The sequence below is a fragment of the Ictalurus punctatus genome, chromosome 14, assembly GCF_001660625.3.
Source record: "Ictalurus punctatus breed USDA103 chromosome 14, Coco_2.0, whole genome shotgun sequence".
Taxonomy (NCBI): domain Eukaryota; kingdom Metazoa; phylum Chordata; class Actinopteri; order Siluriformes; family Ictaluridae; genus Ictalurus; species Ictalurus punctatus.
The window spans coordinates 23,433,716-23,448,303 of NC_030429.2; the positions used below are offsets into that span (position 1 = coordinate 23,433,716).

Sequence of the window (14,588 nt, forward strand, 5' to 3'; positions counted from 1 at the left end):
GTATGAAAAAAACACTATTGCTATACGTATATTGTTACATAGCTCAGGGGTTCCCAAACTTTTCCACTGAAAGGCCCCTCAAATAGCATTAACATTTGACCGAGGCCCCCCTTTTGCAAAATGTCTTTAAAACACATTAAAAATATAGACTTTTGAATATGTCCCTCTTTTTTTTTTTATTAATAATTACATCTTACATCTTTATATTACATTACATTAGGAATTGATTGTGTGTGTGTGTGTGTGTGTGTGTGTGTGTGTGTGTGTGTGTGTGAGTGGTTGTCTGAGAGTGAGAAAGAGAAAACATACTACTGGGAGGGATGGGCACACCAAATTGTTGAGGCCCCCTGGGCGCCCCCTGGTGGCCGCAGACCCCACATTGAAAACCACTGACATAGCTAATCTAAAATAAATAAATAAATAATTTTTTTTAACAAATTAAATAAATAATAATTTTAAAAAAAACCTTGCAACAACACAGTGTGGGGTTGTCACAAATATTATGCTACTTGCTTTACAGGATGAGGTTTTCCATTTTCACCAGCCTATCACAAGCTTCTCTTGCTATTAGTTATTGCTATAACATTTCTACATTTACATTTTATGGCATTTGGCAGATGCCCTTATCCAGAGCGACTTACATTTATCTAATTTATACAACTGAGCAGTTGTAGTCATGACCTTTTGATCAGTAACCCAGAGCCTTTAACCACGAGACACCACAGCCAACCTGCTCTACACTACAGAAATGATATACAGCGATATATAAGGATATATAAAAATTAGTTTATTAAGCGTAACATGCATGGTAAAGTTATACTCATCCATCAGACTTACACTTCACCTGCCATCTTGGTTAGTCCTGTTTTAAGTCATGTACTGATCATAACTATTGCTCTAGTGTCTAGGGTCACAGAGGAGCCTGGAGCCTATCCCAGGAAACTCGGGGCCCAAGGCGGGGGACACCCTGGACGGGGTGCCAACCTATTGCAGGGCAAAATTGCGCACACATTCACACACCAATTCACACAGACAGTTTGGAAATGCCAATCACCCTACAGTGTATGTCTTTGGACTAGGGGAGGAAATCAGAGTACTCAGAGGAAACCCCTAAAGCGCTGGAAAAACATGCAAACTCTGCACACACAGGTCAGAGGCGGGATTCGAAAGCCCAACCCCGGAGGTGCGAGGCAAACAAGCTCCCTTACACATAGCTCTGATTTAGATTTACTATGAATATGAATTGGGGAATACTTTGCATAGAAAAAAAAGATCTGCTCTTGCCTGATGTCTAATCTAATGTCACAGTTGTGTGTTTTTTCAGTGGAACAGGCTGCAGTATAAGGTTCAAGGGTGTCCTCTATTGAGTGAAAACCAAGCTTAATCCAAGAATATATACAATTATCTAATACAAATGAACTAGCAACTGCATATTAAACTTTATTTTGAAATGGAGCATAACTTTGTAGGAATGTGTATTCATTTCATGAAAACAAAGTATAAATAAAGATAATACTGCCATCTAGAGTTTATAGCACAACTGTACATCTTAACGCTTTTAGTAAAGCACAGATTTCATTTTCACCCCTTATTCAAGTAATATATATATATATATATATATATATATATATATATATATATATATATATATATATATATATATATATATGTTTCACAGGGGTATAAACACATTCCCTTAGTCATTCATAACAATGGGTAAGACCAAGGAATATATCTGTGATGTGCGGCGAAAGGTTGTTGAGCTTCACAAAATGGGCGTGTCTATAAGAAAATAGCACAAGCATTGAAAACGCCCGTTTCCACCATCAGGGCAATAATTAAGAAGTTCCAGTCGACTGGAAATGTTATGAATCAACCTGGAATTGGACGTGTGTCTATATCGTCTCAGTGCACTGTGAAGAGGACGGTTCGAGTGGATAAAAATCTCCAAGGATCACAGCTGGAGAACTGCAGAAGTTAGTTGTGTCTTGGGGTCAGAAAGTCTCCAAAACTACAATCCGAAGTCACCGACATCACCACAAGGTGTTTGGAAGGGTTTTTCAAGAAAAAAGCCTCTACTCTCATCCAAAAACAAACTCGAGCATCTTCAGTGTGCAGACACTACTGGAACTTCAAATGGATCGGGTTCTACGGTCAGATGAAACCAAAACAGAGCTTTTTGGTAATAAACACCAGAGGTGGTTTTGGAGCACACAGAGAGGTAGCCGTATGGAAAAGTTCCTCATGTCCACGGTTAAATATGGAGGTGGATCTTTAATGTTTTGGGACTGTTTTTCTGCCAGAGGACCTGGACATTTTGTTAGGATACATGACATCATGGACTCTATCAAATATCAACAGATATTAAATGAAAACCTGACTGACCCTGCCAGGTTTTCATTTTAATCAAACTTTTTTTTTTTCCAATGTCACTCACAAATCATCAGAACATATATGAGGCATTTGAGGGTTAGTTAGTTATTAAGTTAGTTCTATTGTATTGAGTAAATCAGTAGCTAGGAAGTATCAGAAAACTGATCTGTATGATAAATTTATAAATAAATAAATAAAAATTTATAAATCGTGATTTTCACTTCATTAAACTTGAAATAAATCTCGAGTTTATGTATTTTGTGGGTAAATAAGTTAAACAAACTTATATTTATGGGTCCAAACGCAACATTTTAAATAATGTTGAGTCATGATTATTTGATTCGAGGGTTTACAGTGGATGTGTATATGGAACAACAGATTTTGGATGAGATTTCTGTTACATAGCACTTACATCAGCCTCATAAACTATTCTTCAAAGGATGTGGCTCAAGGGCTTAAGAGTGATTCTTTGACAAATGTGGGATTTGAATTCACAATCTTGTTGTCATTATGCAAGCACCTTAACCACCTAAAGCATGGGGTTTTTAACAAACGTGACAATATCTCCAATCTTTGTTTCTTGTATAGTTAAATCCTGAATGAGTTAACCTGGAAACACAGGACAAGGGTCAATATATCGCTTATCGCTGCATTTGTGTATTAAATATTTCATTTCATTCCCCACGAATAAGCGTATGAATGAAAGCTTGTATAATGCCTTAAAGCACACCTATTATGGTTTTTAAACGTTCCTAATTTTGTTTTAAAGGTCTCGTACGATAGACTTACATGCATCCAAGGTCAAAAAAACACTTTAACGTGCTCATAATTTAAACCGCAGCATTACCTTTTTTTCCCCCCAGTGTCACAAACGACTCGTTCAATGATTCGTTCTACAGGATCCATTCTAAACTCCTCCTTTCAGAGAGCATACTCTGCTCTGATTGGTCAGACGTCCCAGTGTGTCGTGATTGTTCTACCGCTGTCAGCGAGCGGCCGATGAAGACCAGAGGCGGGGCTTTTCGTTACAAACCTACGAAGGTCTGTACAGGAAGTAAAGTCTGGAATCACTGACGACTCGTTTCAGCTGTTCAGAATCGGTTCCTTCTTTTGGGAGTCGATAACTCTGGTGTGTAGGTTCTTGGTTGCAGATTTGTGCTCGTGTGTATTTTCTTTTGCATATTTGTATAGTTTGGATATGAAAAGTCCATATGAAGTGTGAAAATGAAGAACATTCAAACGAGTTGCGTGCATAGAAATTTATTTTAAGTGCACACATGGACAAAGACATATAACTGTAGCAGAAACCTAAAGAAAGAATAAACCAATTAACCGGATATATTTTCCTAAGTTAAACGAAGAGACTGTATGCTACAACTACACGGCACAGGCAAGTACTCTACCATAACCACACATTACACATTAAACCCAATCACATGCATCTTTAAATTAAGTACAGTGTGTACATGCAGTATAACGAGACGGAGGTATGTTTAGTATGTTCATTTACAGAAATCATCATTATTAACTGTCTATTGAAGTAAAAACTCATCATTGTAAAGCAATGAATATAGAACAAATGAGCAATATATTCTGGGTAATACTTTCTGTGGCACATGTATTTATCATGAATTAAGTGACAACGTATAATTATGTTTGGAATTAAATTTTTACAAACGAAATCGTTTTAATTATGCTTATTGTGTACTTTACATTGTATAGTTTGTACTTATAATAATACGCTTTTAATAAGAAATACATTAAAGCAGTCCGTCACTAATTTGTATTATTTTAAATGTTCGTGCTAAATATTAAGGGTGCTTTAAAGGTGTATACTGGTTTTATTGCAAAAGCCATAATTACAGCACGTTTATAACTGGAGTTCTCAGTTTACTGGGCCAAATATCCGCTGCTTAATAGATCAGCAAGTTAGGTTAGTTAATATAAGAATCGATTATGGTATAACCTGGATATTTTTAAGTTATGACACCACAGCACTGTTAAATTCTCATATTTCATTGGTCAGAAGGTAAATTTTCTAAAATTGACCGTTTCCCACTCTACCTGTAGGGCTCTTGTGGTTAAACTGACCAGCTAAATCAATGTGTATAGATGTGTATATATTGTTATGTATATGTCTACAGTATGCTAGTTTAAATTGGGACTTTACCAAAATAATTGATAACTAGGAACCGCTGAGAAAATGGAAATCTACGAATCAATATCTCAGATAATCAATAACTAAAATCTGTAAGATAAGTACTGATAACGTCTACTGAAAACTTAGATCTACTAATCAATATCTGCTAATATAGTGAGGGGAAATAAGTATTCAGGCACTTAATATACTTCCAGTGCATATATCCACTACAAATCTAGACACATAGTATCCTTTGACGTTGTACTTATAAACATGACTTTATAAAAAAAAAACATGTATAGACATAAACAAAGATATGTTTAAAAACAAAAGAGATAAGGAAAAAAAGAAAAGTATTTAGACACCATGAATGATCAACATTAGTACGGTTGGTAATCATATTAGTAACGTTAGTTGGAAATCACAGATTCGAGACGTCTATGGTAAGAATTCATTCTCTTTTTGCAGCATCGTGGTCCGATTTCGGCGCATTCCTCTTGGCAGTCCTCCATAAATGAAGTCAGGAGATTGGCTAGTCTATGCAAGCACCTTCACTTTCTTTCTCACGTGTGTTATTATGTGCTGTATGCTTGGGGTTATTGAACCGTCCAGCTTCACCCCAGGTTCACTTCCTTAGCTGATGAGATTAAATTCTCCTCTTATACACTACCGGTCAAAAGTTTAGGCACACTCATTATTTTTTATTTCCCCTCCCCCCACATTTTAGAATAATAATAAAGTCATCAAAACTCTGGAGTAACACAAAGGGAACTATGTGAATTGTGTTGTGATAAAAAAATCCCAAAAGGGCATTTTAGCATCTTCAAAGCAGACGCCCTTTTTGACTAGAAGAAGCGTTTTCTCAACTGATTTCTTGAGGAATTTCCCCGAGATGCTTTTTAAACAGCATTAAAGTATTATTAGTTCGCCCCGACGCCGGACTCTTATCGGCTGCTTTTCGGAAATATTTCCCTCCGAGCCGTCCGTTTAAATAAATTTTGTTTGTAAATAAATTGTTTAATCACACACCTTCAGATCAAAAGCTTTTTAACATCATGAGAGACATTTGAGTCGAGTGTCCACAAACTTTTGATCTGTATGTCGTGTATGTCCCAGTACATCACTTCATTCGTGTTTCTGGCAATCATGACGTGTAACGCCCCGGTACTGTTTGCAGAGGAGCAGAACATATCACGAAACTCCCACCCCCATGCTTCACCGTGGACATAATGTTCTTAAAGATCAGACACGACGCTTCTTTCTCCACACGTGATGAGCTGAAGTATTGGCAAAGAGTGCTTTGTTTTTGTCAGTAAATTATTCTGATTCTAAATGTTTTTAGATGTTTCTCTTTTAGTTTTGTGTGAGGTTTAGGAATGAGGATGATTGTGGTGCAGTTCGTTGCTTCTCGTTCTGTGTGTCACTGTTGTTCCTGCTGCTTTCAGGTCATCCTGCAACTCATTTCCAGCGACTGTTGGCTTCTCTCTAATCTTCCTTATCATTAGTCTGAGGGCATGTTGTGAAATACTGCGTGTGACGCACCTGCAGATCATCAAAACAATGGTTCTATGTTTAAGAGGATGTTTAAGTTCTTCGCGGTGGCTCTGTAGCTAATTTCCATTCGAGTGATGTTGTACCTGAGAATTTTAGGAAGCCCCTTCACCTTCACCATGATTGCTACTTGTTGCGTGAAATCTTCCCAACCAAATGCAACATCTTTTATAATAATGTCACCAATAATAATCTACAATTTGCTCAAGGGCAAATTTTATTCTTTTTTTTTTTTTTTTTTTTTAATTTGATTTCTATACATAATATATATATTTTTTCCCTTTGATATATATTGAAATGTTTTAATCTAGTCAATTTCTTAAAAGATATAATTGTTTAATGCTTAGGACTATACGTGTTTTTGTTCATATTTATAAAAACGAAAAGAAAAAAAAAAGACATCATGAGTGTACATTTGAAGCGGAAATATGCACAGGACGTATATTAAATAACAAAAACAAAAGTGTCTGAATACTTATTTCCCCTCACGGTATTTCAGGTCTGCTTACAAACTGTCTAATGTTTAAAATCTAATACGGAGAACCATTCTTTGTTTCGTACCAATTTATCATTTTATAAACGTTGCCATGCAATAGACGGCGTTGGGGTCAAAGATTGTCCCTCTGCACCTGAGCTGTTTTACAAACAGCAAACACAAAGGGTTGTTCTTTACAAATATGATGGGTACTGTCACAATTTACAGGGTTTTTTTTTTCTTTTCTTTTTTTAGCAGTCTGTTGCAGCAACTCATCACCTTGTATGTTAGTGAACTTTTTTTTTTTCCAATTGTTTTTGAATTACTTCTTTGAATTTTTAGAGTAGCTTGTTTAGTCATATCCTCAGCAATCGAGCGCCTCCATCACCTCCATGACGACAGTGCGAGGTCCGGTGAGGATGAGATGACTGACCGTCCGGTAGTCCATCTCCAAAACATTCACTCCGTTGACACACACTACAAACTGACATACCTGAAAGCACACACACACACACACACACACACACACACATCAGATTTGGGTGCTCATTCAAATGTTAGATCTATTATCTAGTTTACATAGAGTGTATTACTCTATGTAAACTATTACTCAGCTCAAACATGTAAACATGTAAACATGTAAACCTAGGGTGCGTCTCAATCAGCTCCCTAGTTCAGTAGTCGGGGCACGGATCAGGGAGTCGGCCAGTTTAAGGGCTGTCTCGATCGCAAAATCCTTCCAGGGCACTGGAACATTTGCTCCCTAATAAAATCCCACAACGCACTGCAAAAACCATGGAGCACCGATGCTCGCTATGTTCCCTTACTGGAAATGACATCATATTTTCTGAATCCTCTCAGCTCGAACAAAATGGCAAAGAAGAATGACGAACGCTCAGCCGACTTCATCTACAAATGTAAGTAGCTTGTTATCGTTGTTGTAGCTCTCAAAAGTCGTAAGACCCAAACAAACGCTATATAGGACGCTGGATAAAGTTAATCGCTAATGTAAGCAATCGTTTAAGTGTTTAATGTTTTTAAAAAAAAAATTCACTAGCTAGCCTATGATCCCGCTTGAAATGGCACACTTATATAGTGCTTTTATCCAAAGCGCATTACACCATGTCTCATTCACCCATTCACACACCAATGGTAGCAGGAGCTGCCATGCAAGGCGCTAGCTCACCATCGGGAGCAACTTGGGGTTCAGTGTCTTGCCCAAGGACACTTTGTGGAGACACTTTGTGGAGACACTTTGTGGAGTCACATGTGGAGTCACATGTGGAGTCACCCAGGCCGGGAATCGAACCGCCAACCCTACGATTAGTGGACAACCCGCTCTACCAACTGATATATCGTATAATGTCAGAAAGATATCGGTCCTGCCTGTTGTTGATAAACGCCAGGTGTGATGTTTTACAACGCGAGTACGTAGTCGTGTCACCAGAAATTGAGTCATCAGTGAAGGCCATCATCAACAAGAGGAGAAAATGGAGGACCGCAGTAACATTACCAAGAACAGGATGTCCCTCCAAAACTGATAAAATGACAAGAAGAAAACATATCAGGGAAGCTGCCAAGACACCTACGGCAACATTAAAGGAGCTCCCTGCATGTGTGTTCTTCACTTGTCTGGGCTATCGGGGCTGTGGGCTAAGGGTGGCCCTTTCTAATGAAACACACACACACACACATCTAAGCCTGCTGTTATAGTCTGATGAGGCCAAGTTCGAACTATTTGCGCATAATTCTGCAACCCCAATTCCAAAAAAGTTGGGACAGTATGGAAAATGCGACAAAAAAAAAAGCAAAAAGAGTCATTTGAAAATTCAGTTCACCCTGTACTATATGCAAAACACATTATTTGATGTTTTACTTTGTGAATTTGATTTATTTTTGAAAATATACACTCATTTCAAATCTGATGTCTGCAACACACTCCAAAAAAAGTCGGGACAGTCGACTGATTACCACTGTGTAACATCACCTTTTCATTTAATAACACATATGATACACCGCCATACCGTGACAGACGCTGGCTTTTGGACCTGACGCTGATAACAGCTTGGATGATCCTTTTCCTCTTTGGCCCGGAGAACACGACGGCTGTTTTGTCCAAAAACTATTTGAAATGTCGACTCGTCAGAACACAAAACAGGATTCCGCTGTGCTATTGTCCATCTCAGATGAGACTGAGCCTAGAGAAGTCAGCGCTGCTTCTGGACAGTGTTGGTGTATGGCTTCTGCTTTGCTTAGTAAAGCCTTAACTTGCGTCTGTGGATGTAGCGGCGAATGGTGTCGACTGCCGAAGGTTTACCAAAGTATTCCTGAGCCCATGTCAGGATCTCCATTACAGACCCATGACGGTTTTTAAGACCGTGACGTCTGAGGTATCGGAGATCACACGCATTCAGAAGTGGTTTTCGGCCTTGCTCTTTACACACCGAAATTTGACCGGATTCCTTAAATATTTTAATGATATTGTGCACTATAGAAGGTAAAATGCCCAAAATCTTACCGATTTGTCTTTGGGGAATGTTGGCTTATTCACTGACGCATCTGTTGGCAGATTTGGAGCCTCGACCCTTCCTAGCTCTTGAAGGACTAGGCCTTTTTTGGAGGCTCCTAATATACTATGATTACACGATCGCCTCACCTGTTTCACATCACCTTCTCATTTCAACTCGTCACATCGCTATTAGTCCAAAATTGCCCCAGTTCAACTTTTTTGGAACGTGCTGCATGCATCAATTTCAAAATAAACCTGTATCTTCAAAGAACTATGCAGTTGAATAGGTAAAACATCAAATACTTCGTCTTTATACGTTTCAAAGTACATTTACAAAATCCCCCCTCATTCTTTTTATGAGCATTTTCCATACTGTCCCAACTTTTTCGGAATCGGGGTTGTGAACGTCTGTATATATTTAGGCGAATAAAACTGATTCCGATTCTGAGATCCCTAGCACGGTGTATAGACGAAGAAACGAGCGCCCCATTTCCCTGTTCGCATTTTCCACACTTTAGCGTTTCTCACCTTCATTCCAACAGCAGCAGCTGGTCCGCTTGGATCCACAGCCTGAATGTGACATGGACTGCTGCCTCTCACAACAAACCCCCAGCCCACAGCATCCCCGACGATCTACACACAAACACACAATAGCAGGCAAGAGGGTTAATATTTCTGTGAAGATTTGTGTTGATTAATATTAAGTACAGGCAAGTTCCACTCCAGAAAAGTTTTTTTTTTAAAAAGTGTACTGGAACTCAAACTGGGCCGAGTTCCTCTGGTGAAAACGTGCGTGTGGATCAATCACAGTTAGTTTGGTTCGGCGTGTACGGATACTCACAGTGAATATCCTTTTTAGATATTTCCCTCCAGGTGTCTGCAGCTCTTCTGGACTCACCTGCCTCTTCAACACTGATAAACACACACACACAGAAATGCTCACCACTTATAACCAATAACTAATACCTGAATTAATACTGGCTTAATTATGAACTAATGAAGGGTTAAGGCATGTACTAATCACAAACTAATCGCTACGATGTGAGTCTTGTGAATTTACGACCAGCTTAAGTATGTTAGTACATGTTTCTTAGTTAATGTATGAATTAACGTTCAGGTGTAAACTTAATCAAACACGCTCTCAAAGAAAATACGTAAATCATTTCAAATTGTTTATATAATTTGCTACACAAACATCACCGAATGGTGCTGGATTACTTTCAGAATGTACACTGATCCTCGTTTTGCGTCATTCTCCATCCGTTTCTCTTCAAAGCCTACTGTAGTACTAGTACATGATCCGGGTGGCTCGGGCTCAGGCCCGGGGCGCTGCTCCTTTACCCAGAAGGGTGAAATGAATACAGCATTACAACATTGATTCATTTAGCAGACGCTAGTATCTATCAACATTTAAACCCAGTGTTGTGAAAGTAATCCACTGCCATCTAATGATGTCTGTGTATGCAGCGGCGTATGATAAATTATACGTGTATGTACGTGTAATTCAAATCCGTTCTTATACAGCATGCTTGGTTTGGTTTAAACAAACATACCCGAGCACGTTGGTCGCTATTCACGCGTGAATTCACGAGACTCACGTCGTAGTTAATTGTAGCTCTTCGTTAGTTCGTGATTAGTGACACGCCTTAACTCAGTTCATATCGACATCTAAGAATGTACGTCACTACTGTTCTTTACACATAATAGCCTGCTGTACGGTATAAATAAAACCGAGCGCTGTATTTCACCGGAAACATTTTGAGAGCATTGAGAACTTTGCAGTGTGAGTTTTTACTTGCAGAATCATAGGAAAGATACGGTCTATAGGGATTATAGTGGTTATAGAGGCTACAGTATCTAACATCATATCAGGTGGCTGTGGATCAGGTGGTAGAGCGGGTTGTCCATTAACTGTAGGGTTGACCGTTTCGATTCCCAGCCCACGTGACTCCACATGCCAACGTGTGCTTGGGCGAGACGCCGAACCCCAAGTTGCTCCTGATGGCAAGCTAGCGCCTCGCGTGGCAGCTCCGCTACCATTAGTGTGAAAGAATGGGTGATAATGATCATGATAATAAGCCTTTATTGATCACATATACATATGCAGAGTGAAATTCTTTTCTTCACATACCCCAGCAGGTCAGGAAGCTGGGGTGAGTGTCAGGAATGTCAGGAAGCAGAGTCAGCCATGACTGGGGTGAATGAGAACCTTAGCTATATAAGTGCAGACCATTTGCTATTTAGCATCGTTACGTAGCAAGTGAAGAACTCTCTGGAGAGAAATTTAGGCCTATTGGCAAAATTGATGAACTAATGTAGTTAGGTTTAGGTTATACTTTCTCCATATCACATTGGAACGGAAAAATGCAGTCATTAACATTAAATCACTGTTTGAAATGTTCACCCTGAAACCCTTTAGACTGAGTTTGCTCAAGATTTGGTCGTGTATGTTCCCGACTTGTAACACACATTTATCATGCAGGTTTACAGTGTTTTGTAATCCGGATACAGACGCATACATTAAAGTGTTTTTTTTTTATATACATGGTTTTATTTAATGTGTTTCTGACTCACGGTTGGTCAAGTGGTTGGTCATGTGACTGTCCCACGCTTCCGAATCGGACTGCATGCGTGCTCCACTCAAAACACACCGTATTATTGATCACCGTTCTTCACCGGGTTATGATGCATACTTACTAAGGTTATAAACATGTTTTTTTTTTTTAACGATGAAGAACAGGACAGAGAGAGGAAGAGGGAAATCAAAAGCACTGCTGTTAAAGCACATGCACCTATGGACACTCATACACATACAAACATCTACACACACACACACCTGACTTTGGGTTATTGAGCACAGGAGAATCATTGTAATACCCATCACTCCTGCTACCACGACGATCCTGAGGGGCGACCTTCATCTGTTTGGATGGCCCGACTGGGTGAGTGAGAGAGAGAGAGAGAGAGAGAGAAAGAGAGAGAGAGAGAGAGAGAGAGAGAGAGAGAGAGAGAGAGAGAGAGAGAGAGAGAAAGAGAGAGAGAGAGAGAGAGAGAGAGAGAGAGAGAGAGAGAGAGAGAGAGTCACCTAATCAAAAGTTGTGTAGGCCAAATAAATATAGCAAGCTAATATGTTTCCTTGCATCCATTAACTTTCCTGTAGGCAGATCTGACCAAAAAGAGAAGAAAAAGAAGGGAAGTAGAAGGAAAAAGAAAATAAGACACATACAGGGGATATTTTTATGCCATGAACTGTTAAAAAGACAAACAGAACGAGAAGGAAGAAAGGAAGGGGAAAAGAGAAAAGAAGGGAAACCTGTATTTGTGCTTGTCTAATGATGTTACTGATATCAATAATAATGTAAAATACTGTCAAACTGTAATCACTTCAAAAAGCAAAACTGCAACACGGGTATTTTACAGATCAATTGAGCTTTGTAAACTCGTGACCCCTGACCTAGTTGCCTTTGTTTACAAAATTCTTTTCAGTGGGCTTTGTTTATTTCCAGAAATGCATCAAAGAACACTGATGTACAATATAAACACTGTTATTGACTGACTCTTATTCACAATTTGCTCAAATGAACATCCTGTAAACACACTAACTGTCATACAAATAATGTAAATGTGTATATGGATGTATAAGTGTGTGTGTGTGTGTGTGTGTGTGTGTGTGTGTGTGTGTGTGTGTGTGTGTGTTTATAGACTCACCTGCTGTGCGAGGTCCCATTCTGCTATTCTGTCACCTTCATCAACTAAAAACCTAGAGCTTCAGAGATGTATGAGGAGTGTGTGCGAAGGTCTGTGTCAGGTGTATGGGAGTGTGTGTGTGTGTGTGTGTGTGTGTGTGTAAATGTTTAAACTACAGAGTACACAGTGTGGGGGTGCTGAAGGAGCTACAGCGTCTGGTTGCCAGGTTCTGACAGGATGAGATTAGAACTGAACACACACACACACACACACACACACACACATTGTTTTTTTTCCACTGTGTATCCCAGTTTGTACTTGCTTTAAGATAAAAACAGCTCAGTGACGCATGAGCAGCATTCCATGATCCAAGAGGCCTTCATGACCATCATCACCACCATCATCTTCATTACCAGCTTCAGTGTCATTACTGCAACTGTCATCTTCATTACCACTGATGAGGACCATGCAGTAGACGTCATCATCATCATCATCATCATCATCATCATCTCAACCAGATGACTTTTAACCCAATTAAAGGCTTTCATTTTACTTGCCAATAACAAGCAAAATAAATACTCCAGGAAGTAAGTTAGTGTTGGAAATGATGACACCCCTGCAGATCAATGTGAGATCAGTGTGAGTTTACTTTGTGTCAGAATTGGAGTTTTTCGTGTAAATGTGTTTCGTGTAAGGATGTTCCAGGGTTCACCCACACTGCAGCTGTAACCATCAATATCTGAAAGTTAAATGATAAGAACAGAGAGAGAGAGAGAGAGAGAGAGAGAGAGAGAGAGAGAGAGAGAGAGAGACAGAAAGAGACAGATCTAAAAACTGGTTGATTTTTGAGGATGGAAACTAACCCATCAGCTAAATCTGATGCATTTAAATTTGCGTTACTACTATTACTATTATTATTACTACAAAAAAAAATTCAGGTGATAACAACAACAACAACAACAACAACAAAAAAAAAACACAGATTTCAATATGTAGTTATTTTCCCCAAAATGTAAACTAACATTCAGAAACCAGTTGGAAAAAAATAAGTACATCCTATTGCTCAGTAACATGTAGAACCACCTTTAGCAACAATAACTTGAAGTAAACAATTTCTTTAAAATGATAAGATACACACTTTCGGTTTACAATTTTAATACCGGATCCATGCTGACTGCGCAAGATCCTGAGGCGTAACAAAGGACATGACCTGAAGCGTTGGCCCTAAAGGAAACGAGCTAGCATCAGGAGCGGGCCGAGGGCTTGAGCACACTGTGCTCCCCTGCCTAGCATCCGATTAGATAACATCCAGTCTCTGGAAAACAATATCTCCCTCAATATCTCCCTGGCACATTCAATAATTCCCACATGCTTTAAACAGTCCTTTATTGTTCCTGTCCCAAAGAAAACCCAGCCTGCATGCCTCAGTGACTATTACCCAGTAGCCCTGACCTCAGTTGTGATGAAGTCCTTTGAAAGACTGGTCAGAGACTTCATCACCTCTTCATTACTTGACACCCTGGTTCACATACCATCCCAATCACTCAACCGATTTGCTATCACACACCTCCTACACACAGAGCACTGAGCCATTTGGACACCAGCTAGAGAATTATGTTAAAATGCTGCTTGTTGACTACAGCTCAGCATTTAACACTATAGGCCCCTCTAAACTCACCACCAAGTTGGAGGACCTGGGACAGGCAGACCACAAGCAGTACAGGTGGGCAGACATGCCACATTCTCGCTCATGCTCAGCACTGGACACCCCCAGAGTTGTGTTCTGAGCTCCCTGCTGTACTCATTCTACATTTATGACTTTGTGGCCACTTCCAACTCTTGTCAGGTTTTCT

The 14,588-nt window shown here is 39.4% G+C and overlaps 1 protein-coding gene across 2 annotated transcripts; it reads right to left on the reverse strand.

Annotated features, from left to right (window-relative positions):
- Positions 1-3,617: 3,617 nt before the first annotated feature.
- Positions 3,618-12,913, reverse strand: LOC108274614 (DEP domain-containing mTOR-interacting protein). 2 transcript variants are annotated; one of them, XM_053686019.1, is made up of 5 exons: positions 12,757-12,913; positions 11,926-11,986; positions 9,890-9,960; positions 9,577-9,681; positions 3,618-7,032 (listed from the first exon to the last, which is right to left on the reverse strand). In XM_053686019.1, exons 2-5 carry the CDS (start codon positions 11,927-11,929, stop codon positions 6,904-6,906), a joined length of 309 nt encoding a protein of 102 aa, XP_053541994.1. In that variant the 5' UTR covers positions 11,930-11,986; positions 12,757-12,913; the 3' UTR covers positions 3,618-6,903. The 2 variants fall into 2 exon arrangements, with proteins under 2 accessions (XP_053541994.1, XP_017340315.1); XM_017484826.3 differs by having other exon boundaries at positions 11,885-11,986.
- Between the last annotated feature and the right edge of the window lie 1,675 nt (positions 12,914-14,588).